The sequence below is a fragment of the Aphanomyces invadans genome, assembly GCF_000520115.1.
Source record: "Aphanomyces invadans strain NJM9701 unplaced genomic scaffold supercont1.8, whole genome shotgun sequence".
NCBI classification, from domain to species: domain Eukaryota; phylum Oomycota; class Saprolegniomycetes; order Saprolegniales; family Verrucalvaceae; genus Aphanomyces; species Aphanomyces invadans.
The window spans coordinates 256,786-276,987 of record NW_008580153.1 but is presented as its reverse complement, the minus strand read 5'-3'; the positions used below and the strand labels follow the sequence as shown (position 1 = coordinate 276,987).

The 20,202-nt window shown below is 53.7% G+C and overlaps 12 protein-coding genes across 15 annotated transcripts; 9 read left to right on the top strand and 3 right to left on the bottom strand.

Annotated features, from left to right (window-relative positions):
* The first annotated feature begins 572 nt into the window (after nt 1–572).
* H310_04839 (hypothetical protein) lies at nt 573–1,761 on the top strand. The gene is made up of 6 exons (XM_008869355.1): nt 573–642; nt 689–797; nt 840–1,196; nt 1,243–1,353; nt 1,405–1,523; nt 1,576–1,761. Exons 1-6 carry the CDS (start codon nt 611–613, stop codon nt 1,712–1,714), a joined length of 867 nt encoding a protein of 288 aa, XP_008867577.1. The 5' UTR covers nt 573–610; the 3' UTR covers nt 1,715–1,761.
* H310_04838 (hypothetical protein) lies at nt 1,748–2,399 on the top strand. The gene has a single exon (XM_008869354.1). The coding sequence runs from the start codon at nt 1,874–1,876 to the stop codon at nt 2,180–2,182; it is 309 nt and encodes a 102-aa protein (XP_008867576.1). The 5' UTR covers nt 1,748–1,873; the 3' UTR covers nt 2,183–2,399.
* On the bottom strand, nt 2,148–3,350 carry H310_04837 (hypothetical protein). The gene has a single exon (XM_008869353.1). It carries the CDS (start codon nt 3,287–3,289, stop codon nt 2,204–2,206), a length of 1,086 nt encoding a protein of 361 aa, XP_008867575.1. The 5' UTR covers nt 3,290–3,350; the 3' UTR covers nt 2,148–2,203.
* Nucleotides 3,351–4,843: 1,493 nt separating this feature from the next.
* H310_04836 (hypothetical protein) lies at nt 4,844–5,326 on the top strand. The gene has a single exon (XM_008869352.1). It carries the CDS (start codon nt 4,887–4,889, stop codon nt 5,190–5,192), a length of 306 nt encoding a protein of 101 aa, XP_008867574.1. The 5' UTR covers nt 4,844–4,886; the 3' UTR covers nt 5,193–5,326.
* Nucleotides 5,327–5,526: 200 nt separating this feature from the next.
* Nucleotides 5,527–6,872, top strand: H310_04835. 2 transcript variants are annotated; one of them, XM_008869350.1, is made up of 4 exons: nt 5,527–5,894; nt 5,950–6,054; nt 6,104–6,241; nt 6,296–6,872. In XM_008869350.1, exons 1-4 carry the CDS (start codon nt 5,562–5,564, stop codon nt 6,812–6,814), a joined length of 1,095 nt encoding a protein of 364 aa, XP_008867572.1. In that variant the 5' UTR covers nt 5,527–5,561; the 3' UTR covers nt 6,815–6,872. The 2 variants fall into 2 exon arrangements, with proteins under 2 accessions (XP_008867572.1, XP_008867573.1); XM_008869351.1 differs by having other exon boundaries at nt 5,527–6,054.
* A 221-nt stretch (nt 6,873–7,093) lies between these two features.
* On the top strand, nt 7,094–9,028 carry H310_04834 (TKL protein kinase; the record flags this gene model as incomplete). The annotated part of the gene is made up of 1 exon (XM_008869349.1): nt 7,094–9,028. One exon carries the CDS (start codon nt 7,094–7,096, stop codon nt 9,026–9,028), a length of 1,935 nt encoding a protein of 644 aa, XP_008867571.1.
* A 398-nt stretch (nt 9,029–9,426) lies between these two features.
* On the top strand, nt 9,427–10,973 carry H310_04833 (adenylosuccinate lyase; the record flags this gene model as incomplete). The annotated part of the gene is made up of 3 exons (XM_008869348.1): nt 9,427–10,269; nt 10,318–10,469; nt 10,523–10,973. The coding sequence occupies 3 exons, from the start codon at nt 9,427–9,429 to the stop codon at nt 10,971–10,973; spliced, it is 1,446 nt and encodes a 481-aa protein (XP_008867570.1).
* A 9-nt stretch (nt 10,974–10,982) lies between these two features.
* Nucleotides 10,983–13,180, bottom strand: H310_04832 (hypothetical protein). 3 transcript variants are annotated; one of them, XM_008869345.1, is made up of 7 exons: nt 12,680–13,180; nt 12,241–12,634; nt 11,947–12,184; nt 11,769–11,898; nt 11,584–11,715; nt 11,350–11,535; nt 10,983–11,302 (listed from the first exon to the last, which is right to left on the bottom strand). In XM_008869345.1, the coding sequence occupies exons 1-7, from the start codon at nt 13,160–13,162 to the stop codon at nt 11,054–11,056; spliced, it is 1,812 nt and encodes a 603-aa protein (XP_008867567.1). In that variant the 5' UTR covers nt 13,163–13,180; the 3' UTR covers nt 10,983–11,053. The 3 variants fall into 3 exon arrangements, with proteins under 3 accessions (XP_008867567.1, XP_008867569.1, XP_008867568.1); XM_008869347.1 differs by having other exon boundaries at nt 12,241–13,180; XM_008869346.1 differs by having other exon boundaries at nt 10,983–11,535.
* Nucleotides 13,181–13,805: 625 nt separating this feature from the next.
* Nucleotides 13,806–15,613, top strand: H310_04831 (hypothetical protein; the record flags this gene model as incomplete). Its single annotated transcript, XM_008869344.1, has 9 exons — nt 13,806–13,860; nt 13,922–14,031; nt 14,085–14,225; nt 14,274–14,351; nt 14,404–14,494; nt 14,550–14,817; nt 14,889–15,065; nt 15,116–15,374; nt 15,419–15,613. The coding sequence occupies 9 exons, from the start codon at nt 13,806–13,808 to the stop codon at nt 15,611–15,613; spliced, it is 1,374 nt and encodes a 457-aa protein (XP_008867566.1).
* A 169-nt stretch (nt 15,614–15,782) lies between these two features.
* H310_04830 (hypothetical protein) lies at nt 15,783–16,494 on the top strand (the record flags this gene model as incomplete). The annotated part of the gene is made up of 3 exons (XM_008869343.1): nt 15,783–15,905; nt 15,952–16,361; nt 16,410–16,494. The coding sequence occupies 3 exons, from the start codon at nt 15,783–15,785 to the stop codon at nt 16,492–16,494; spliced, it is 618 nt and encodes a 205-aa protein (XP_008867565.1).
* Nucleotides 16,492–17,871, bottom strand: H310_04829 (hypothetical protein). The gene has a single exon (XM_008869342.1). The coding sequence runs from the start codon at nt 17,856–17,858 to the stop codon at nt 16,602–16,604; it is 1,257 nt and encodes a 418-aa protein (XP_008867564.1). The 5' UTR covers nt 17,859–17,871; the 3' UTR covers nt 16,492–16,601.
* Nucleotides 17,872–18,711: 840 nt separating this feature from the next.
* On the top strand, nt 18,712–20,025 carry H310_04828 (hypothetical protein). The gene is made up of 4 exons (XM_008869341.1): nt 18,712–19,329; nt 19,380–19,445; nt 19,502–19,698; nt 19,744–20,025. Exons 1-4 carry the CDS (start codon nt 18,760–18,762, stop codon nt 19,961–19,963), a joined length of 1,053 nt encoding a protein of 350 aa, XP_008867563.1. The 5' UTR covers nt 18,712–18,759; the 3' UTR covers nt 19,964–20,025.
* The last annotated feature ends 177 nt before the right edge of the window (nt 20,026–20,202 follow it).

Sequence of the window (20,202 nt, the reverse complement as noted above, 5' to 3'; positions counted from 1 at the left end):
TGGGCATTGGCCAAGTCAGATGCGTTGGGAGCAGCCACGAATGCAAGGGCTTTGAAGTGCTGGCATCGATCGACTCCATGCCAACTGACATTTGTGAAATGTGCCTACCTCGAAGGTCGCAGCACATGTGTTTGGCGCCGTTAGTCGTCTGAGCATTTGAAGTGTACGGGTGGAGTGTATACTGCTGTGGGTTGTGATGTAGGGCGTTCCACACCCGCCTTGTTTATACGGCCCACCTCCTCTTGCCTAGCTCCACCAAGGTGGGCCAAATCACTTGAAACTTACACGAATGCGACAGTTCAGGGACTTCTTCCTCCTCGTCGAATAGCCCGTGTTCCGTTTCACGGTCTCTAGAGCCAACATGTGCGTCGAAACCTTCTCTCCGCGGCGCCATGTCCATCCATGTCATCTCGGATGGTGCTGTCAAGATGCAGCACTGAGAACTCAGATGAAATAAATAAACGTTGTACTACATATTTGTAGAGAACATTAAACGGAATGATATTATTGCCTTTACCCGACCGCGCCACGTAGCACCACATGTCCGCATAATGTTATCCGAATCGGACCCTGCGAATTTGGGGCTCCCATTCTGCATTGGGTCGGCATCATGAACATGGTCAAGGACAAGCCGGCGATCTCGTACGAGGATTTTGTGCAGGAAGTCAAACTCATGTGTCTTGTATAGGGGTGCTCTTGCGCGCCACAAGGGAAACATCGCTGCATGGACAGGTCTCTTCGCCTTTGTGCTCTTCAGCTATCACTTCCTCAGCGATGGTGACTTTTCCTTCCTCATGGTACGGACACCGTCCACACGCGCGATTCTGACGGCCAAGTAGACGTTTGGTTCGTTTGTTCGTGCGTTTGGGTTTGGCATCTTGATCTTCAAGTCCCTTACGCAAAAGTCGGTGTCTGGTCTATCGCTCAAGACGTTGCAACTCTACGGCTTCGTGTTCTTCTTTCGCCTGTGCTCGATTACGCGGTATCAAGGATACCTCCCTTACGACCGAAGCGGCGATTGGCTCTACACGTTTATCGAGTTTGTGGGCCTCGGCTTGACTCTTGCCGTGATTTTCCTTGTCACGGTGCAGTTCCGCGGATCGTACGACTTTAAGTTTGACACGTTTGGCCACTTGCACGTGCCCAGCGAATACGGCATCGTTTACATTCTGGTTCCATCCATCCTTCTCGGCATGGTAAGTTAATTCCCTTCTCCACGTCTCCATCATCTAGTGCATGTAGTTGATCCACCCGAACCTGAATATGAACTGGTTTGCCGACGTGTCGTGGACCATTGCGTTGTACATTGAAGCGATTGCAATCTTGCCGCAATTGTTCATGTTTCAGAAGCGGGTACGCCTTGAGATTATCGAGTTGACAGCAGCGTTTGACGCTTGGGCATAGGGCGGCGGTGCTGTCGAGACGTGCATTTCGCACTGGGTGTACGCCTTGGCGTTTGGCAGCTTCCTTCACCTTTGGTTTTGGCTCTTTTCGTACCACGAGCTCGGGGAAAAGAACGCTGGGTACGCCATTGCTCGTTGCAAACGGTGAGTTTCATTGCCCTTGTCTACATAGGCACCATGTGGGATACACTGTCATCTTTGTCCAAATCGGCCACATGCTGATGATGGGCGACTTCTTGTACTACTACTTCAAGAGCATGAAGGACGGCGGTCCGATGATGCTACCCACGCATGGCGATTTCCAGGCGTAGGTCGGGTAGCGTTGCATATTTTACAACATGACGATGCATCATTTCAAGTTACGGCGAGGACGCAGTCGGACGTGGCAACAACACGGTAATGATCACCGGTGACCCAAGATCCGCTGTCGGCAACTGTCGAACAATTTTGCATGGTCGACGAAGTTCTCCATGACAAAGAGGACGTACCAGACAGGATGGCGACCGGCCCAGACGGCTAGCATTTGGAATCTCGAAAGTTTCATCAGGGGAGCGAATCGGACTTTGTGCATGCCCATCGTGATGCACCAAGCAGCGCAGACTTGGCGGGGGTTCCCGAGCTCTAAACTTGAATTGTTCATGCGCAAAGGGAGCAACCCAGTGCCGCCTCGCGTCGCACAACGCGGCGTCGTCTATGCTGGCAAGAGGCGGGACCGGACATGGAGTTTCCAGCAAAAGTTTAGAAGGGGGAGGGTGTCGTGCCCCACGGAAGTACGATAACTTAATATTCATGGGGAAGGATTATAAATACATCGTGATAGCAGTGGACGGCCCGTCACTGTTAGTCGATGTCATGCTGCCATTTTTGGTCTTGTTCCGCGGCACGGTCACACAAATGTGGCACACGCGCACCTTGACCCCAACGTCATCGTTCAGCGATCGCTTGCTTCTCGTGCATGCGCCACATAGGACGCGGCCACAGAGACGGCAGTGGTGGCGGCGACGAAAGAGGTGAAATTTCGTCGTGCACGACATGCACTTTTTGCGTATGAGGGTGACCCAGTCCTGCGGGCCGGCGGCGTACTTGACGACGGCAGCCAATTGACAGTCAGGCAACAAGTCCGTCACGAGGATGCCGCGAGTGTCGGGGATATTGAGGGAAGCTCCGAATTCCACCAGACACCCGGCCATGTTGAATAACTTGCGCTCGACGCACACATGCAACAGCGTGTTTTCGCCGCGGATCATGGCATTCGGGTCTAACCCGCGCTCGAGGAAGAGGCGAAGTATTGCTGTCGAGTCGGTGGTCGTCACAGCAACGTGAGCAGCGACAGGACTGAGGCCGTGGTTGTTTGCCCTGAAGAGGTAGCTTCGAGGTGTGTGACTGATGAGCCATTCGAGAAGCGCCAGTGCTTGTGGCACACAGGATGTAGCAGCAAAATGCAACGGAGTGTTGCCATGGCGATCGACACAAGACAATAAGCTCTTTCCGGCGGCGAGGAGTACTTTTGCAGTCGAGAAATGCCCTCCCTTGCACGCGAGATGGAAGGCCGTTTGTCCTTGCTTGGATGAAGCAAGGGATGCGAAGTCGATGAGGTCACCTTTGTAAGTAGACAGCAGCGCTTTTACGAGTGCATCGTCGCCTTTGCCAGCAGCACGGTGAAGTGCCGTATAGCCATCTGCATCCAGATGAAATGGATTGTATCCGACGTTGCGCCACTTGGCGGCCATGCTGAGAGATTGTCGAATAGTGTTTCGGTTGATCTTCAACCCGTCCATGAAGGATCGGTCAGCCAGCAGATCTTTCGTCGAGAGCAAGGCCACGACTGTGTTGGTCTCCTTGGACGGAGGCGACGGCAACGCCGTGGCAGACTGGATGTCTGGCATGACGCGAATGCGGGAATGGTCGGTGGATGTGCTTGGGAGAGTCTCCTGAAGTTGCCGTGGCCTTGCCAATTCGAATCAACCGAAAATTTCTCACCTTGTTCAATACCTCCACCAATCAAAAGTCCGAAAAGTTCTTTTTAGCCAATAAGATGCGCATCGCGTTGTGTTGGGTGCAGCACATGAGCATGGACACATTTCCGAGTTGTGCCATGGCGGTGAGATTGAGGGCGGGACTGGGCCCCGTGGGAAGAGCATGCGGCGTTCCAGCTATGGCATTGTCGACGCCCACCTTCGGAATCCGGGCATCAAAGGCAGCATAAGAACTTGAGGCCTGGACGGATCACGAAGTTTGAAGCAATGGACAACAGGATTGCCAGCCGCCCAGGTGAAGCTGGAGCGCCAACATTGGCGTGTAGCTGTGCAACCACGGTGGTACGGCCAAAATCCAGACTCATGTCGCCGTTCATTGGCTTGCCCGACCTGCGACCGACGCGACCGGCGGCGGCGGCGAGACGAGGGGACGCAAACAACTGACCACACGCGTCGGCTAGGCGTCTGTCTCTGTCGAGATCCGCCACGGATGGTCGGTTGTGCATCTCGCACAACCACCCGAGAAAAGTCGAGAGGATCGACACCCAAGAAGACGCAACTTTCCCGGACAGGGCCATCGCGGTCGTATCGAACAACATCGCAGTGGATATCATGTGAACTCGGCGTATAAAAATCACGGTAGGTGCCAATTTCACCAGCGCTGGCCTTTCGCGATGGGCGATGGCAAGAACCTGTCGTTTTGTGTGCGAGACATGTGCATGACGGAGCATGAAGCGCTCGACACCTCGGGCGCTGCGGCGGCGCCACGTCAGTAGGACCTGCAACGTAGAATTTCCTGTAAAAACGAATTCGGTTACCATCTATTTTCGTGCACTCCTCTGATCTTTAATAGTTGCAGCGTTAACCACCCGATTGGTGGAATTTTTCTATATGACGCTCACGATTGGTGCACTCGACCGCGCAAAATCTCTGCTTTGATTGGGTAGTTTATGAACATGCTTAAGGGCATCCGTTCATGAGATAGGGCGAACTGTGTCGTGGCAATTCGTCGGACTTATCAAGCTGTCTTCACAGTCAAAACGCATTTTCATATCGCACGAACAGCAATCATGTATCACGCTACTCTAAACCATGCCAATGCAACTCGCCATTAGCACCACCGACAGTGCAAGGAATCTCCATGGCCAAAATGGCCCAACACCTTCCTCGACCACGAGGAGCGCCGCGCCATCTATAAGATCGTGCTTTCGGTCTCGTCCCCTGGCACGCTGCCTTGTGGTGCCATCTTGCGGCTTGCCAAACAGCTTCATTGCTATGCGGATACTATGTCGCGCGTTTAGGTCCTCGGACAGCGTTCGTCTCGAACAGGTCTCATTTGTGCCGATGTCACACCGCATCACCGAGATGTACCTCTATTTTTCTATATACTCTTGATTCCGAAGAGCATTGTTTTCTACAGGTTTACTATTTTCGGTAAATTGCACTAACTGTAAGTCATGTATCCGGCCAATTCATTCGTTCCGCACGGAAATCGCCACGGCGAAGGATGGGCGTCGTCCGAGACTTTCTCGATGCGCATGAACGGCTAAAGAAGCGCATCCACAGCACGCGGATTCCACTCGGACCGAAAGGAAAGGCAGTCATGACGGTGGTGTATTTCACCACGCCGATCATTTGCGGGTATTTTGTCATGCAGTGGGCACAATCCAAGGCCGAAGTGAATTTGAAGGACTTGTCAATACCCACACGGAACCCGTCGTCCTTCCAAAACGACAGCATCAAGCAGTTGCTCAAAGACTTGCACAAAGAAGACGAGTCATTAGACGGGGCTACTCCACAGAGATGCCCCTAGACACGACACTGCAGACCATGTAACAATGCTTGCAACGTCATATCTTGCAGTCCTCTTTCCGCCACGAGCTTCCAATGTTTGCAGGACGGATCTATCGTGAGGCTTATTGATTTCATCACACCATGTCTCGCTGCAGTCCTACCCTTTCTGTCGCCGATTCGCAGCTCCCATGTTGGACAACAGACACGAGGCGTTCTGGTATCGCCTAGAGCTCTCTGAACATCATGCATTTGACATGTTTGGTGCATGGACAGCATCGAGCGGTGGTGTGCCGGGGGAACGCCGTCGTGCAGATCTCAAATTCGAACTCTCCGGAATGACAGTTACAAACTTTCCAGCGGTGGCGTTTGGACGCAAGATCCAAGTGCCATGGAGGCCAAAGTCGACGGAATTCAGGACAAGCTGCGAAGCATATTCGAAGTCAAGTCGGGGTACCGAGAAGAAGTGACTCAGGCGAAGTTGTTGGAGAAGCACTTTCGCTACTTTGACAGGGACGGGTCGGGCGTGATCGACTACCACGAGTTCACGGAGGCCATGGTCAAGCTCAACTTTGTTGGAGTTCAAGCGGAGCTGGAGGGTCTCTTCGACCGGTACGATGAAGATTTGAATGGGACATTGTCCTACACAGAGTTCGCGAACGCTGTGTTTGGCACAAATGGGGCATCCAAGCCACACAAACAGGTCACGTCCATCGTTGAGCGGGTACACCATCATCTGCCGCAACGCGCGGGAGGCAAAGAACGTTTCTTGTGTACAGGTGAAAGCGCTTATCCTTGAAAGCGGCGGCAAGAACGGTATTCGAACTCTCACCGTGATTTTACGGCGAATGGATCAAAACGGAGATCGTACGCTCGACAAAGAGGTTCATCGACGAATCGACCGATTTGTGATCTCAGCGACAGGGGGAGTAGGAATTCTACAACGGGCTCCTCGAGTTGGGGGTTCAATCGAACGAGATCGACGAGACCGAACTGGAAAAAGTGTTTCGGCATTTCGATCGCGACGGCAATGGCCGCATCACGATTGACGAGTTGCTTCGAGGTCTACGGGTGCGCACCATGCACTACGGCGTCCATCGAGAGTGGACTCACGAAGCAAGATAGGGCGGCATGAGCAAGCGGCGGATCCTTCTCGTGCGGCAAGCATTTGACCTGTTGGACGTGTCAAAGGACGGGACTGTGACCGTGGACGAGATAGCATCTCGTTTTGACACGGCGCACCACCCTGACATCCTCTCAGGACGCCTTAAACCCGTCGATGTCTTGAGGCAATTCCTGGCGGTCTTTGAAGGCCAGCAAATTGGCCCGAGCGGCGAAAGTCCAGCCGACGGAATTGTGACTTGGCACGAGTTTCTCAACTACTACCGCGACCTCGGCGCGGGGATTCCGAACGACGACGAGTTCGAACTCATCGTGCGCAATGCGTGGCACATGAGTGGAGGGGAAGGATGGTGTGAAAACAGCACATGTCGCCGCGTGCTCGTAACACACAGTGACGGATCCCAACACGTTTGCGAGATTCAAAACGACATCGGCATCGGCCCCAACGACAAGACCAAAATGATGCGGCAGCTGCTCCTCCAGGGCGTCCGTGATGTCGTGGACGTCAAGCTCACTGCATGATCCGGTTCTGTCAATGTACTTTTAAATAGTGTGGAAATCTAAATACTGTAGTAGTGCATTGAATACTTGGTTTGTGTATTACTAGAAGTATATACGTTTTGGGTTGAGCACGTCAACCTCAAATAGTGTTACACTACCTGTTGCAACCACTTTCCACGAAAAGAAGTCTTCCGGAAAAATGCATCCGGTCGAACAAACCTCCGTCCATGTGAAATATTCACTGAGCGTACTGGCAAGTAAAGCCAGCGCACAAGGAACCCAGGAGCGACCGGGACCAGCATGGACGTCGTCACGTCTTTCTACAACGTGGAGAAGGGCCAAAACGTTGAGAAGCTCAAGCAAGTGACGGTGCCGGCGCTCAACCCCGTACCTGCGGACGTCGTGTCGCTTTTGGCAGCCAACACACTCACATGGGACGTGTTGCCCAAGACGGCGAAGAATGCTGTGCTTTGGTCGCTCGGGTATGTTCGATATGGAAGCGAAGCAGAATACACTCGTGTTTTTGCGGTGTGTCCGTCGGGAAGTAAATCGTTCGTCACGATGGACGATATCCAAGTGTCAGACAAATCTGTATCCTGCGACAATGTGTACGAGTATTGCGGGTACAGCAGATGGATCAACAAACCGTGTCAAGCATTCTCGTCGTCGTTGCCCAAGTGCGCCATCAACGCGTCGATGGTCAACTCGCGTGTTGCAAGTTCCCAAACCAAAGTGTTTTGGGGCTTCACCGTCGACAACTTCCCCAACCCACCCAACCCAACACTTTTGAAGAATGACCCATCCATCACATCGATTCCGTACTCTATCCATGTCAACCCAATCGGTGATTCCTGTGCCACGACGTCGTTCCTTGCATCGACTGCTCCGTGCATTTCACAAACGTCCGCATTGTCTACATGTGCCATTGCTCCTTCCGCGAAGATGCAGGCTTGGCTGAAAGAACTCAGCCAAGCTACCACGCTGCCTCCTACCCCGATCACAACAGCCCCACCGTTTACTTTGGCTCCAGTGACCCAGGAGTCAAGCAACGCGATGGTGATCGGCATCGCAGGTGGCGGCGGTGCCTTGGTGCTCGTAGTTCTTGCAATCGTGTGTTTCTGCCGTCGAAAGGCTTCAAAAGGCGGAGATTCTGCAACTGGCACGACCGTGTATTCCAACAAAAGCTGCAACTCTCACGTGTCGAGCTCAAAGGGCATGAACTTGAACGACATGGAGCAGTCCAACGAGCGACTTTGTGAGTCCGCGCCTGTGCTCAAGTCTTTCCAATTGGACCCTGCAATCAGCTTCAAACGGTTAGACTACGTCTCTCTCGTCTTTGAGCGCCACCTCGCCAAGTCGTCGTCACCGCTCTACGACGTCTGGCTCGGTCGCGTGGATGGCCAAATTATGGCCATCAAGCAACTCGCTCCAACCTACCGAAGTAAGAAGGGCATTGTACATTTCGCCCAATCTGTGCGGCTCATGGTGAGTTTGGACCACCCGAACATCACGACCGTCGTCGGCGTCGGGTGGGACATGCTCGAGCATCTCTGTCTCGTCACGGAGTTCATGGATTGCGGCAGCTTACGGGAGAACCTCGATGCAAAGTTGAAGCAGCTCTCGAATCGAAGCAGCTCCAACCACAAGGACGAGTGGGACTGGAAGCAAACCAAGCTTGATATTGCGATGGACGTCGCGAAAGCGCTCGTGTATTTGCACACGCTAGAAGTACCCCTCGTGCATGCTGCCCTCACTTCATCCAATATTCTCCTCAACTCGGACCTCCTGGCGAAATTGAGTGCGTTCGCCGTGCAGCCATTCCCATTGCCAGCGTCATTTGCTGATGGCGAGTTTACCGTCTCGTCGAAGTGGGAATGGATTGCGCCTGAAGTTCTCTCGGGCCAGCCGACGACTCCCGCCTCCGACGTGTATGCCTTTGGAGTGGTGCTCACCGAGCTTGATACGCTGGCGTACCCATATGGGTCGACCACTCCCGAGTCTCAGCGAACGACACTGTCGTTGTCGAGCAAGTCGAGTGACAACGCTGTTGACCATTCGCGACAGAGGATGCAGAGCGTCGTGCACGACCATTTGCGCCCAGCTCTGTCCCACTCAGCACCGCCAGCGCTCCGCGATTTGGTCGAGCTGTGTTTACACCCGGATCCGTCCCAGCGCCCCACGGCCATGATGTTGATCTATCATTTACGCAGTAAAGTCAAAGTGTTTGAACTGTAGATGCAACAACACCATCTTACAACTTTTCCACGCCAACTGTGATACGCTTCTTGGAATTTGCCATTCATTCCACACCCTGGAGGCTTCGCATGCCCCACCAAGGAAAGAAGCACCTTGCCATAGTTGCTGCCTGACATCCCGACGACGCGCCCGGAGCGGGCCTCCCTGTCGTTGGCGATTTTGTGAGCTATTCACACAACGGAAATGTCCATTGCAATCGAAGTCGTGCGTGATTGGTGCATTTTGGGTCGCAGACGACATGTGATTGGTCTGATGCTATGGGTGGATACATGACGATCGCCGCGATATCCGGATGACTGCCCCTTGAAATGCGTTGGTATCCGGATAATTCGAATCCACCAACGTGTCCATGGGCACATTTCGTTCCACCAAGTACGATGACCGACGACAAGACCAAATACGAGCACCCGCTCGTGAGCCGCTATGCCACGAAGGAAATGAGCTTGGTGTGGTCGCCCCACACCAAGTTTTCCACGTGGCGCAAGCTGTGGCTGGCCCTTGCCCGCGCTGAGCAAGAGCTTGGCATCGCCATCACGGACGAGCAATTGCGTGCGATGGAAAAGGCCATCTACGACATCGACTATGCGTACGCTGATGAGATGGAAAAGAAGTTCCGTCACGACGTCATGGCGCACGTGCATGCGTTCGGCAAGGCCGCTCCCATTGCCATGCCCATCATCCACTTGGGTGCGACGTCGTGCTATGTTGGGGACAATGCGGACATCATTCAGATCAAGCAAGGGCTCGAACTGATTCAGCGCAAGTTGCTCAAGGTTGTCAAAACTCTGCGCGATTTCGCGGTCCAGTACAAGGACATGCCGACAATGGGGTTCACCCATTTCCAACCTGCGCAGCTTGTGACCGTCGGCAAGCGCGCGACGCTGTGGATCCAAGACTTCCTCTTGGACCACGACCGGTTGGAATCGCAAATCCAGACGCTTCCGTTGCGCGGCGTGAAGGGGACGACCGGCACGCAAGCCAGTTTCCTCGAGTTGTTCAACGGCGACCACGACAAAGTCAAGCAGTTGAATCGCAAGGTGGCCGACCAACTCGGATTCGAACACGTGATTGCAGTGTCCGGCCAAACTTACACCCGCAAGATCGACTATTTCGTGTTGAGCATCTTGAGCGGCATCGCCCAGTCCGCGTACAAAATGGCTGGTGACATTCGCCTCTTGGCCAACATGAAGGAGATCGAAGAGCCGTTTGAGAAGAACCAGGTGAGTGCGGTCTCGTGCGACGACAGCAGCCCATGCGACTTGGTTTAGATTGGATCGTCTGCCATGGCGTACAAGCGCAACCCCATGCGCTCCGAACGTGTGTGCAGTTTGGCGCGGTACGTCATGTCCCTGACGGACAATGGCGGCCACACCCATGCGTCGCAATGGTTCGAGCGTACCCTGGACGATTCGGCCAACCGGTACGTCTCGCAAGTCGCCGCCGCCTCGAGTCTCACGGTAGCCCGGTGAACAGTCGCATTGTCCTCCCTGAAGCGTTTTTGGCCACCGACGTGATCTTGAACTTGATCGCAAACGTCAGCGACGGCCTCCAAGTGTGGCCGAACGTGATCGCGGCCCACATCAAAGCCGAGCTGCCCTTCATGGCGACAGAAAACGTTCTCATGGCATGTGTCAAGGCTGGTGGCGATCGCCAGGAGTTGCATGAAGCTATCCGCGAACACTCGATGGCTGCTGGCCGCCGCGTCAAGGAAGAAGGTGCGGCCAACGACTTGTTGGACCGCATTGCTGCCGACTCCCGCTTTGCCGCCGTCCACGCGACGATGGACCAACTGTTGGACCCCAAGCTCTTTGTCGGGCGCTCCCCCGAACAAGTGGACGAATTCGTCGCTGAATGCGTGGACCCGCTCATGCAAAAGTACCAGACCCTCCTCCTTGTCGACAGCGTCGACTCCATCAACGTCTAACTCTTGAACACGAAACCCATTGTACATGTCCCTTATCTGCACGTGGAGCTGCGATGGAATCGTGGCGCATCGCGTGGCCATCACAAATCGGCCACGAGGTCGTCGTGCACAACAAGCGCTTGCCGCACGAGATCTTTGGCATGTACGAGCTGGCGTCGCATCACGCCATCTTCGTCGAAATGATTCGGTGCTGTCATCGACACCTTGCCCTCCTTGATCAAGATTTGCAGGCCAAAGTAGAGGGCGTTGCACGCGCACTTGGAGTCCGCCACCAGGACGACTTCCTTGTCGGCCAACGTCATGACAACTCCATGGTCCAGCACCGCCGTCTATGCATGTTCCTTCGCGTCAGCAATTTACGACGGCGTCGCTGGACCTGTTTCGGGCGTAGGCCGAGCACCGACTTGAGCGCAACGGGCGCTTCGATGGCAATGCGTTGGACATGCGCCAACACGATCGACTTGGGCGTTGGTTTGGCTTTGCATGTCCACATGAGTTGACTCCCGATGCGGTCAAGTTTGAAAAACTTGAGCTTGGGCGTTGGTTTGTACCGAGAGCTCAGCTACACCACCGCCGTCGATCGCGTCGTGCAGATATATTCAGGCGGTACCTTGAGAATGGCCACTCCTTTCTGCATCGTGTGTATAAATTGCACGAGCCGCGTTTCGTCATCGTCGATGAGTCCGATCTCTTGGAGCGTAAAGTAGTCGACTTCGACCTCCGGCACAACGGTCGTCTCGATCTACGTTCATGTTGGGCATCCTGGACGATTCGGTCGGATTCATGGAGGGTTACCTTGACGGGGATGTCGTCCGCATACAGCACTCGGTGCTTGTACCGCTTGTACGCTTGTTGGATGGTCACGGCAGCCGAGTGCCGGTTCTGCGTCACCTTGAGTTGTAGCAGCGACTGAATGTTTTGCATTCTATCGTCATATCAGGATTTGGTGCAGGTTTGAATCGTAGCGACGGACTTTTGCTCGGTCCGGTGAAGGGTTTCCATCGCTTCGTACGATCGCTCCATGATGGGGCGACGAAGGCCGAGCGACCGTCGTCGGCGGCGCGCTTGCGATCGCGCCAAGAAGCCCCGCACGTACGTTTGTATTTTCAAACACGCCATGTCAGGACTGAGCACCGTCGGGGCGTAAATGGTTTTCGTGTTGCGCGTGATTTCGGGCCCGCCGCGATAAATCAGCCAAAAAAACTTCCACGCTACACGAAACAAACCTCGTTCCGGAACATCCACTTGGATCGGGACACGTTAGTACCAGGAGCGCTCAGGAAGCGGTAGTGCCGAGGTGCGACCATGTGCTTTTTCGGCATGCCGTGTTCGTCCAGGAGGTCTTCGTTCGAGATCGGGCCAGGTGGCGACATTCCGTCCTTGTCCAGGACAAAGTTGCGCCACTGCGACATCCACGACGAACCCACGAGAAAAACAATGGACCCTTCTAAGACGGGGGCAATGCGGTTGAGCGCGTCTGCCGACAGCGCCTCCTCCTCAGACCGGACTTTGCAGAAATTGATGTCGAGAAATGCCATGATGTCGGTCGAAAACAGCCTGCGATACGTCAAGAGCTGGATGACGCGACTCAAGTAAAGCACGAGGTCTCGCGCCCGGTCGCTTGGCATGATGAGCTTGTACCGCCACGACTTCTCGGGCAGCTACACCTTGGATGAAGCGCAAACAAGTCGGTCTGCGCCACTTACATGCGGAATGACGGGGAGCTTTTGCATCAATGCATTGTGCAATGCCTGGAATTCTGTGTATCGACGTCGCACGACGTGTTTTCGCATGCAGTAATGCACGTTGATCACGTAGTTCACGTGGGGAAGGTGCCACGGGCTTTGGGCACGCTCCATGCACCCGATGGACACATCAAGCATCGCACACGCCCGGACGCTTCGAGATGGGTCAGTGATGTCACCTTGGGCATCGAGCGAATGCAGCAATGGCAAGATGTCATCCGCGCGGTATTCTTTCCGTGCAAGGGGAATGGAATTCAGGAAACGGTATGCAACGGCCTTCTTGAAGAATTCCTTGTCTACCTCCATGCCCAAAGCCCGCTTGAGACAGATCTCACGATAAACTGACACGATGCGGTCCACAGACGACCCTGATGGAATCGCCAGCTCGTCCCATGCATTTGCTGCAATGGTGTGAATGTCCTCCTGCGCGGTCGGAATGCCCATGTGCGACTCCAGCGTCGCTTCAAGATAGCCGGATACGTATCCGTAGGAAATACAAGACGGGTTTCGAACGTGTTGAAGTTGCTGGGCTGAGAAGTCGCTGTGCCATCGTGAGAATAAGTTGTGGGTGCGAGCGAGAAAGGATGCATGCGAGCTGGATCATGGAACAAGGTAGCACGTCGCCGTGCATGTTGCATTGTACTTGTGCTGGTTCAAATGGTTAGATGCACTCTCGATGATGATATTCCCACACACCGCATTTGCTTGCCTGGATTTCCAATGAAACATTTGACCACTTCCAAGACCCATATTCCTCTGATCGCGCAACTTCAAGACCCACGCCATACATTCCCGTGGTCCAAAGCAGCGCGCGCGCCCACAAATACAAGCAGCGTTTGTGATTGATGGGACGCGTGATCGAGGTCCTTGTTTGGCCGGTGTCGCGTGTGTACAAGTGGGATTTGCAATTCGTCATGCCGTACGAAACACATAGTAGACGTTTTCATCCTCCGTAAGGATTTACTCCAGATTGGATCATTGTATAGTATACAAAAAACAAATGGAATTCTGTCGAAGAGAAGAGTGATCTTTCTCCAATTTGAAATCTTGCGCGTAGCCGCAGATTCCGTTCCCCCAAATAGCAGCCATGGCGTCGCTGAAGAAGGTCAGCACTCTCGGGAAGCGCAAAAAATCGATCGATGGTATCTGCGCTTGGTCCCTTGGATGGTGAATGACGCGTGCTCATGTTGTGGACGCACATAGCGGAAGACGTGAAGAAGATCGAGGAGAAGGATTTGTTCGACCCCAAGAGCGTATACGTGTCGTTAACGTCCCACGCCGAAACATTTGGAGTCGAGCCCGTGCGCGTAAAGGTTGGTTTAAATTGTCTTCGCTGCTTTGGCCGAGGTCAATAGTACAATTGTAGTGGGGACACTCCAGCCCTGACGCGAGAGGACCGATCATCGGCACGAACCGCCATGACAAGTATCGTAACGCGATCGGAGCTCACGGTGGGTCGTACTGTATCTACCGAGGCCTAGCTGTTGCCTCTGGTGCGCTCGACAAGGTATGTGAGCACACTGAACCTCTCGAGTAAGTCATGTGTCGATTACAGGCGGCGAACCCTGACTTGTCCAAGACTACCCCCGCAGCTAAGATTGGACCGTTTCCTGCCTGGGGAAACCCAGAAAAGGTTGACAATCTGTGATGAAATCATGTGTAGAGGTGAACGCACGTTCTTGTAGATTGTGACGATCGATCCTTTTGGACATTGTGTCTTGGAAGCGTTTCCAGAGCATTTCGAAAAAGGTTATGACATCCGACCCACTATTGCTGGTACCAGTCGTCGAGTGCCGCAAACTTCATGAATGTTTCTCATTGGTGTTGATAGTCACGAAGGCCCACATGGACATGCAGGAAATCCACGAGGCGGTGCGCAAGGGTCGACTGAAGCCCGACGGAAAGATTTTGAAAGAAACGTGCCAGCTGGTTATCACCAAGGCAGCGATCGACCCTGTCTGGTACTTGCCAGGCGTCGCCAAGCGCTTCCACACGACCGAGTCGAACCTGCGCCAGCAAATCTTCCAAGAAACCAATGGCATGTACCCCGAACTGGTCACGCGCAACGATCTCAAAATCTTTCTTCCTCCCATTGGCGGGTATACATTTCTTCATTTGCAGGTTTTTCTCGATCGCGGCATTGATCGACGGTTCGTTTGCCGTATCGTAGGTTGACCATTTACATATTTGGAGACGTGGCAGCGATCACCGACCCGAAGAAGAAACTGGCTGTGCGAGTCCACGACGAGTGCAACGGTTCGGACGTGTTTGGTTCGGACATTTGCACATGTCGCCCATACTTGACTCATGCCATCGAGGTCTGCGTCGAAACTGCGCAGCAAGGCGGGTATGTCGATTCCTTCATTGGCGACGTATTGCTGATGAACGATTCTGCAGCGCCGGAGTGATTGTGTATTTCCGCAAGGAAGGTCGCGCGTTGGGCGAAGTGACCAAGTACTTGGTCTACAACCTTCGAAAGCGTCAGGAAGGGGGGGACTCGGCCGCCGAGTACTTCAACTGCACACAGGCCGTGGCAGGAATTCAGGACGTGCGGTTCCAAGCGCTAATGCCGGATGCGCTGCATTGGCTTGGCATCACCCGAATCGACAAATTTGTGTCCATGAGCGACATGAAGTACGATGCCATTGTGAACTCGGTAAGTCGTTGCAGGTTGGGTTGGTGTAAACGTAAGGTGTGTAGGGAATTGAAATTGTCGAGCGTGTACCGATTCCACAAGAATTGGTTCCCCAAGACGCGCAAGTCGAGATCACGGCCAAGGTGTTTGCGGGGTACAACGGCGGCACCGTTTTCAAAAAGTTGGACAAGGATGCACTCAAAGATGTCAAGGGTCGCGGCAACGAAGACTACGAAGACGATGGCAGCGGAGCGGCGTAGCGGTGAAGATCGTCTCGTATCAAAGCGTCCTAACGACTTGGACACATTGGGTTGAAATCCTGTGGATGGAATTTGCACCGAGAAAGACATCGACATTAGAATGACAGGAGCATGGAGAGTTATCTCTATATTTAGTGATCTACTCCATTGACACACTAGAGAACATCGAATGGGATCGTCGGGGGCGCTGTTGCCGGGCAGTCGATGGCACTGGCAGACACGAGAGGCTGTAGGACAAGAGTATGTGGCGGTCAAGGACTTGGCCAAGCGGCACGTGGTGCCGTTGCATGAGGTACAATCATCTCATCGCCAAGTCGCCATGTCTGATCTAGATATAGTTGCTGTGCAAGCGCACGTTTGACGCATGGCAACGATCCAAGCGAGTGCCGACCAGCCAACCATCAGTGGTCCAAGAGAACGGCGATGATGACGTGGCCAAAAGCGAGCGCGACGAACGGGTCCAGGCATGGCTCGACTCCAAACGACGTCAAAAGCACCAGTCGAATCGTGTGGAGGTAGCACGAAAGCGACCCGAAGTCCCACCGTTCAAGCCTCGCGTGGGCTTTCCAGTCGAACAACAGGTGCGGAGAACCAAGGACAAGGCGCCGCCAAAACGAGTAGCTCCATGTGCACGAGATCCCACCAAAGCCAGTGAAGCATACAACAAGTGGCTGCGACAGAAGGCATCGGAGCGAAAGGTCATCGCTCAACTTGTGAAGCAAGAGGCTGAAGACCGAGAGACTGCGAGGTGCGTGGGTTTCGAGAGGCCGAAGAAGAGTCTCATTCAGGTTCACAGGCGCGAACTGCATGCGAAAGCTTGGGTCAGACAGGATGTTGTGATGCTGGCGTATGCGTGCCCCGTGGCTCGTCGGCGACGGTGAACGAACGAATTGGACACTTAAGTCCAGTCTTAAATAAGAAATCTATCCGTGCATAAATGAAGCCCGAGTCGACCAAATTGCAAAACCGGTGTTTTGTTGCAATTAATTTACTTGAAGACCTTGCCGTCCGCGATGACCTTGCCGTCGATGGTCTCTTCCGAGCAGAAGTATTCTTCGATGCGGGCCTTGGCGGCGTCGTCGAGGACTTCGACCTTGGTCCACGTGTAGTATTCAGCATCCGGGTTGGCTTCGAGCATGTGTTCGACCGATTGGCCACGGAACATCCAGCACCCGACGATTTCAATCAAACCGCCTTCGGCGCCGAGGACGGATTGCACACCGAACGAAAACTTTCGCATCGCTTCCGAGCGTTGGAGAAAGCCCGAGACGGCGTTGCACGTCATGAAGAGCTTCGTGTTTTCTTGGTTGTAGTTGTACGTGCAGAACCAGAAAGAGTACCCTTCAGGGTCGTAGTTGTCCCACAACCATTGCATGGCCTTGGACAAAGGCTTGGTGTTCGAGTACGTGACCTTCCAGTCATCAAACTTGAGCTTCGAGGGGCTGGTGCGGTTCAAGACAGCCAGGGGGTGTTCGACCTTCTTTTCCTTGGGGGCATCATCGAAATCAGCGTCGTCATCCGCTTCCTTGGGCTTTTCTTCCTTCTTGGCCTTGGGGGCGGCGGCAGCCTTCTTGGGGGCTTGCTTGGAAGGAGCACCGTCGGCCAAGGTGGCGGTATCGGCAAGGAACACGTCACCGACAACGGCGGCGAATTCGGGCTGAGCAGCCACAGTCGTGAACCAACGGAGCAAGTTGGAGTAAGGCTTGCGGAAGTCCTTGTCCAAAGCAAACTTGAAAGCGTAGATCAAGGCACCGAACACCGAGATATCGGCAAGGGTGATTTGTTCGCCGACGAAGTACGTGCGGAGGAGCAAATGGTTTTCCAAGATTTGCAAGACCTTCTTCGTGTCTTCAATCGCCTTCTTTTCAAGTTCAGCTTCCCACTTGCGGTAGCCAAAGATGGGGTACAAAAGCGCGTTGAGGGGCACTTCAAGTTCGTTAGCAACGAAGTCCACCCACTGGTCGACTTGGCCGGATTCGTAGAAGGTCTTGCCGAGCAAGCCGGTGTCAGCACGAATGCGAGCGACATAGCGAGCGATCGCGTTCGACTCGAAGATGGGCCCTTCAGGGGTTTGCAAGACGGGGACCTTGCCCAAGGGGTTGAGTTTCAAGAACTCAGCCGACTTGTTGTCTACACCCATCTGGAAGTGTTCCGGGATCTCGAGGTTCACGCCGTTGTATTCAGCTGCGATCAAAATCTTGAAGGCGCGGGAGCTGCCTTGGGGCACGAACAACTTGTAGCTCATGATGAGATGGCAATTGCGAAAGTGAGGTCAGATTCATGGATGTCGTGGTCCCAACCGATGCTCGACATTCATTGGCTGAAAATAGTCATTGTTTGAATTAAAATGCATACAAAGTGCTACACAATAGAATAAAGAGGTCTTGAGAAACTTTGTGGCATCGTGAGGCGGCGCGAGATCGTCACGCGCTAGTGGACCTGCCACGACACAGAGACCCGCCGCTACAATCTTACCTTGATTGCGAGAAGCAGGTGAAGGATAGATACGTCTACACTAGCAGCATGTCAAGTGCATGAGATTCTGCTTTGCACGTTTGGAGCCACGGAAAACTCCTCTTCCGATCGAATCCCTTCTCCTGCGCGAGGAATACTTCATCGTATACGACGTGTCGATCTCGTTTGATGGACGGAGAGACGTCAAAAGGTCGAACGGCCGCAATAGAGTGCTGGCACAATGACATGGGCAATCGATTCTGGGTTGTGAAGAGGATGGGGTCGTACAAGACCTATTTGATTCGGAAGGGCTGGCCGGTTCCATTGCGTGCACTTTCAAAATACTGCTGCGTCATGGGTAGGAATCGTTGCTAGGTTTTGCATGCTCCTCCCGAAGGTCCTCCTGATGGGCAATTTTCGCGATGGCGCAGTACAGTAGGCAACTACCGAAAGGCCTTACTAATAGTTCTACTTAGTACTGCACTTGTGCAGAGCTGCGTAGTAGTAGTAGATCAGATCACACACACTACCCCATATTACTAGTAGGAATTGGCTACTAGTACTAAGCATGACAGCGACAGGACGTTGACTTTTGCTCTGTATGAGTACAGGAAAAAGGCGAATAAAACAGAAATCGGAACGGCCGAATTGCCTGTGAGGCGGCTTGTTCCAAAAGATTTGCGTCGGCGAAGATGGGCAACTTCTTGAGCAGCCCCAAGACAGACAAAATCACGCATGTGGGCACGGGAAACGGTATATCGTATGGCGTGAGCTGCATGCAAGGATGGCGCACGACCATGGAAGACGCGCATGTCGCTGAGACCACCATCCCTGCATTTGCAGGAAGCTCACTCTTCGCCGTGTTTGATGGACATGGTGGCAACCTCGTGGCGGAAGAAAGTGCCTTACGATTGGTCGACACGCTCGCAAAGGGGCAAGGGAATAACCAGCACAAGAATGAACCGGACGCTATCGGTGCCGCACTTCGAAACGCGTTCTTGACACTCGACAACGATCTCCGGAAGTTGCAAAGGGTTGAAAATGGCGAAGATCAAAGCGGATGTACCGCGATTGCTGCCATCGTGACCGACACGCACATCATTGTGGCAAACTCTGGCGACTCCCGCAGCGTCTTGGCAACATGTGGTGATGCAGTCGAACCAATGTCATTCGATCACAAGCCCAACAACCCTCGAGAAAAGCTACGTATTGAGAATGCAGGCGGAATGGTCCGGAACAACCGCGTGAATGGCGATCTCGCGGTAAAGATTCGACCCGGGGCACAGTCTGCTGCAACAGCATGTATGTGTAGGTGTCCCGGGCTTTAGGCGACTATTATTTCAAGGAACGCCACGACCTGGCACCAGAAGAGCAACAGGTTCGCACATTGGATAGAGCGACAAGCACTCACGTGGCAGCATGCCCATGTTGCAGGTGTCACCGGAGCCTGACATCAAGATCGAAGCGCGATCGGCGGCGAATGAGTTCCTCTTGCTGGCGTGCGATGGCGTGTGGGACGTCTTGAGCAACGAAGAAGCATGCGACTTTGTTCGAAGTGTCATGAAGTTGGGTGAAAGGGACATGGGATTGATCTGCGAAGAGCTTTTGGACCATTGTTTGTCCCTCGACAGGTGATTTCTCGACCGTCCGCTCCATTGTCATGATGGATCGTGTAGTCGTGACAACATGAGCGTGGTGCTCGTGGCGTTTGATGGCGCCAAGTTTGGGGAGGGCGAAGGAGTTTATGGCCTTCGAAAGCAACGACAGGCCGCAGAAGAAGCAAAGGAACGAGAGGCGGCCGCTGTAGCCAAGCAACAAGAGGCGGTGCAGGGCCAAGCATTGCGACAAGACAAAGATTCCCAGTCACAGCTATCCATGTTTGTTGGCACGCAGTAGATATGAGGTCCAGAATAGAGGTGTTCTCGCTTTCGGTCACGATCGCTTTGTTCGGACACAAGGGGTCATTGCGCATTGTGTTTCACAAGACATTGATATTCACACGAGGGAGGGCGTGGCAGCCGCGATTCGGGGAATCATTCACTGTTGGTCACGGGGTCTCGCAGGGGAACGATGCACACGGAGACGACTCGCAACATGCGGAAGTGTCGCCTAGAGTGGCAATTGTCCAATTTAGA

Excerpts from the sequence above, each read along its gene's own strand:
- H310_04836 (XM_008869352.1), top strand. The coding sequence starts at position 4,887 with ATGGGCGTCGTCCGAGACTTTCTCGATGCGCATGAACGGCTAAAGAAG.
- H310_04828 (XM_008869341.1), top strand. The coding sequence starts at position 18,760 with ATGGGCAACTTCTTGAGCAGCCCCAAGACAGACAAAATCACGCATGTG. Across the intron at positions 19,446-19,501 it reads TGGCACCAGAAGAGCAACAG|GTGTCACCGGAGCCTGACAT; the intron begins GTTCGCACATTG and ends CCCATGTTGCAG. Across the intron at positions 19,699-19,743 it reads CATTGTTTGTCCCTCGACAG|TCGTGACAACATGAGCGTGG; the intron begins GTGATTTCTCGA and ends TGGATCGTGTAG.
- H310_04832 (XM_008869345.1), bottom strand. The coding sequence starts at position 13,162 with ATGGGCATTCCGACCGCGCAGGAGGACATTCACACCATTGCAGCAAAT. Across the intron at positions 11,536-11,583 it reads AAGGAGTGGCCATTCTCAAG|CTGAGCTCTCGGTACAAACC; the intron begins GTACCGCCTGAA and ends GCGGTGGTGTAG. Across the intron at positions 11,303-11,349 it reads TCGGCCTACGCCCGAAACAG|ACGGCGGTGCTGGACCATGG; the intron begins GTCCAGCGACGC and ends GAACATGCATAG.
- H310_04839 (XM_008869355.1), top strand. The coding sequence starts at position 611 with ATGAACATGGTCAAGGACAAGCCGGCGATCTC. Across the intron at positions 798-839 it reads GTGACTTTTCCTTCCTCATG|ACGTTTGGTTCGTTTGTTCG; the intron begins GTACGGACACCG and ends ACGGCCAAGTAG. Across the intron at positions 1,354-1,404 it reads TGTTCATGTTTCAGAAGCGG|GGCGGCGGTGCTGTCGAGAC; the intron begins GTACGCCTTGAG and ends GCTTGGGCATAG.
- H310_04838 (XM_008869354.1), top strand. The coding sequence starts at position 1,874 with ATGACAAAGAGGACGTACCAGACAGGATGGCGACCGGCCCAGACGGCT.
- H310_04837 (XM_008869353.1), bottom strand. The coding sequence starts at position 3,289 with ATGCCAGACATCCAGTCTGCCACGGCGTTGCCGTCGCCTCCGTCCAAG.
- H310_04829 (XM_008869342.1), bottom strand. The coding sequence starts at position 17,858 with ATGAGCTACAAGTTGTTCGTGCCCCAAGGCAGCTCCCGCGCCTTCAAG.
- H310_04835 (XM_008869350.1), top strand. The coding sequence starts at position 5,562 with ATGGAGGCCAAAGTCGACGGAATTCAGGACAAGCTGCGAAGCATATTC. Across the intron at positions 5,895-5,949 it reads TCACGTCCATCGTTGAGCGG|GTGAAAGCGCTTATCCTTGA; the intron begins GTACACCATCAT and ends TCTTGTGTACAG. Across the intron at positions 6,055-6,103 it reads ATCGTACGCTCGACAAAGAG|GAATTCTACAACGGGCTCCT; the intron begins GTTCATCGACGA and ends CAGGGGGAGTAG.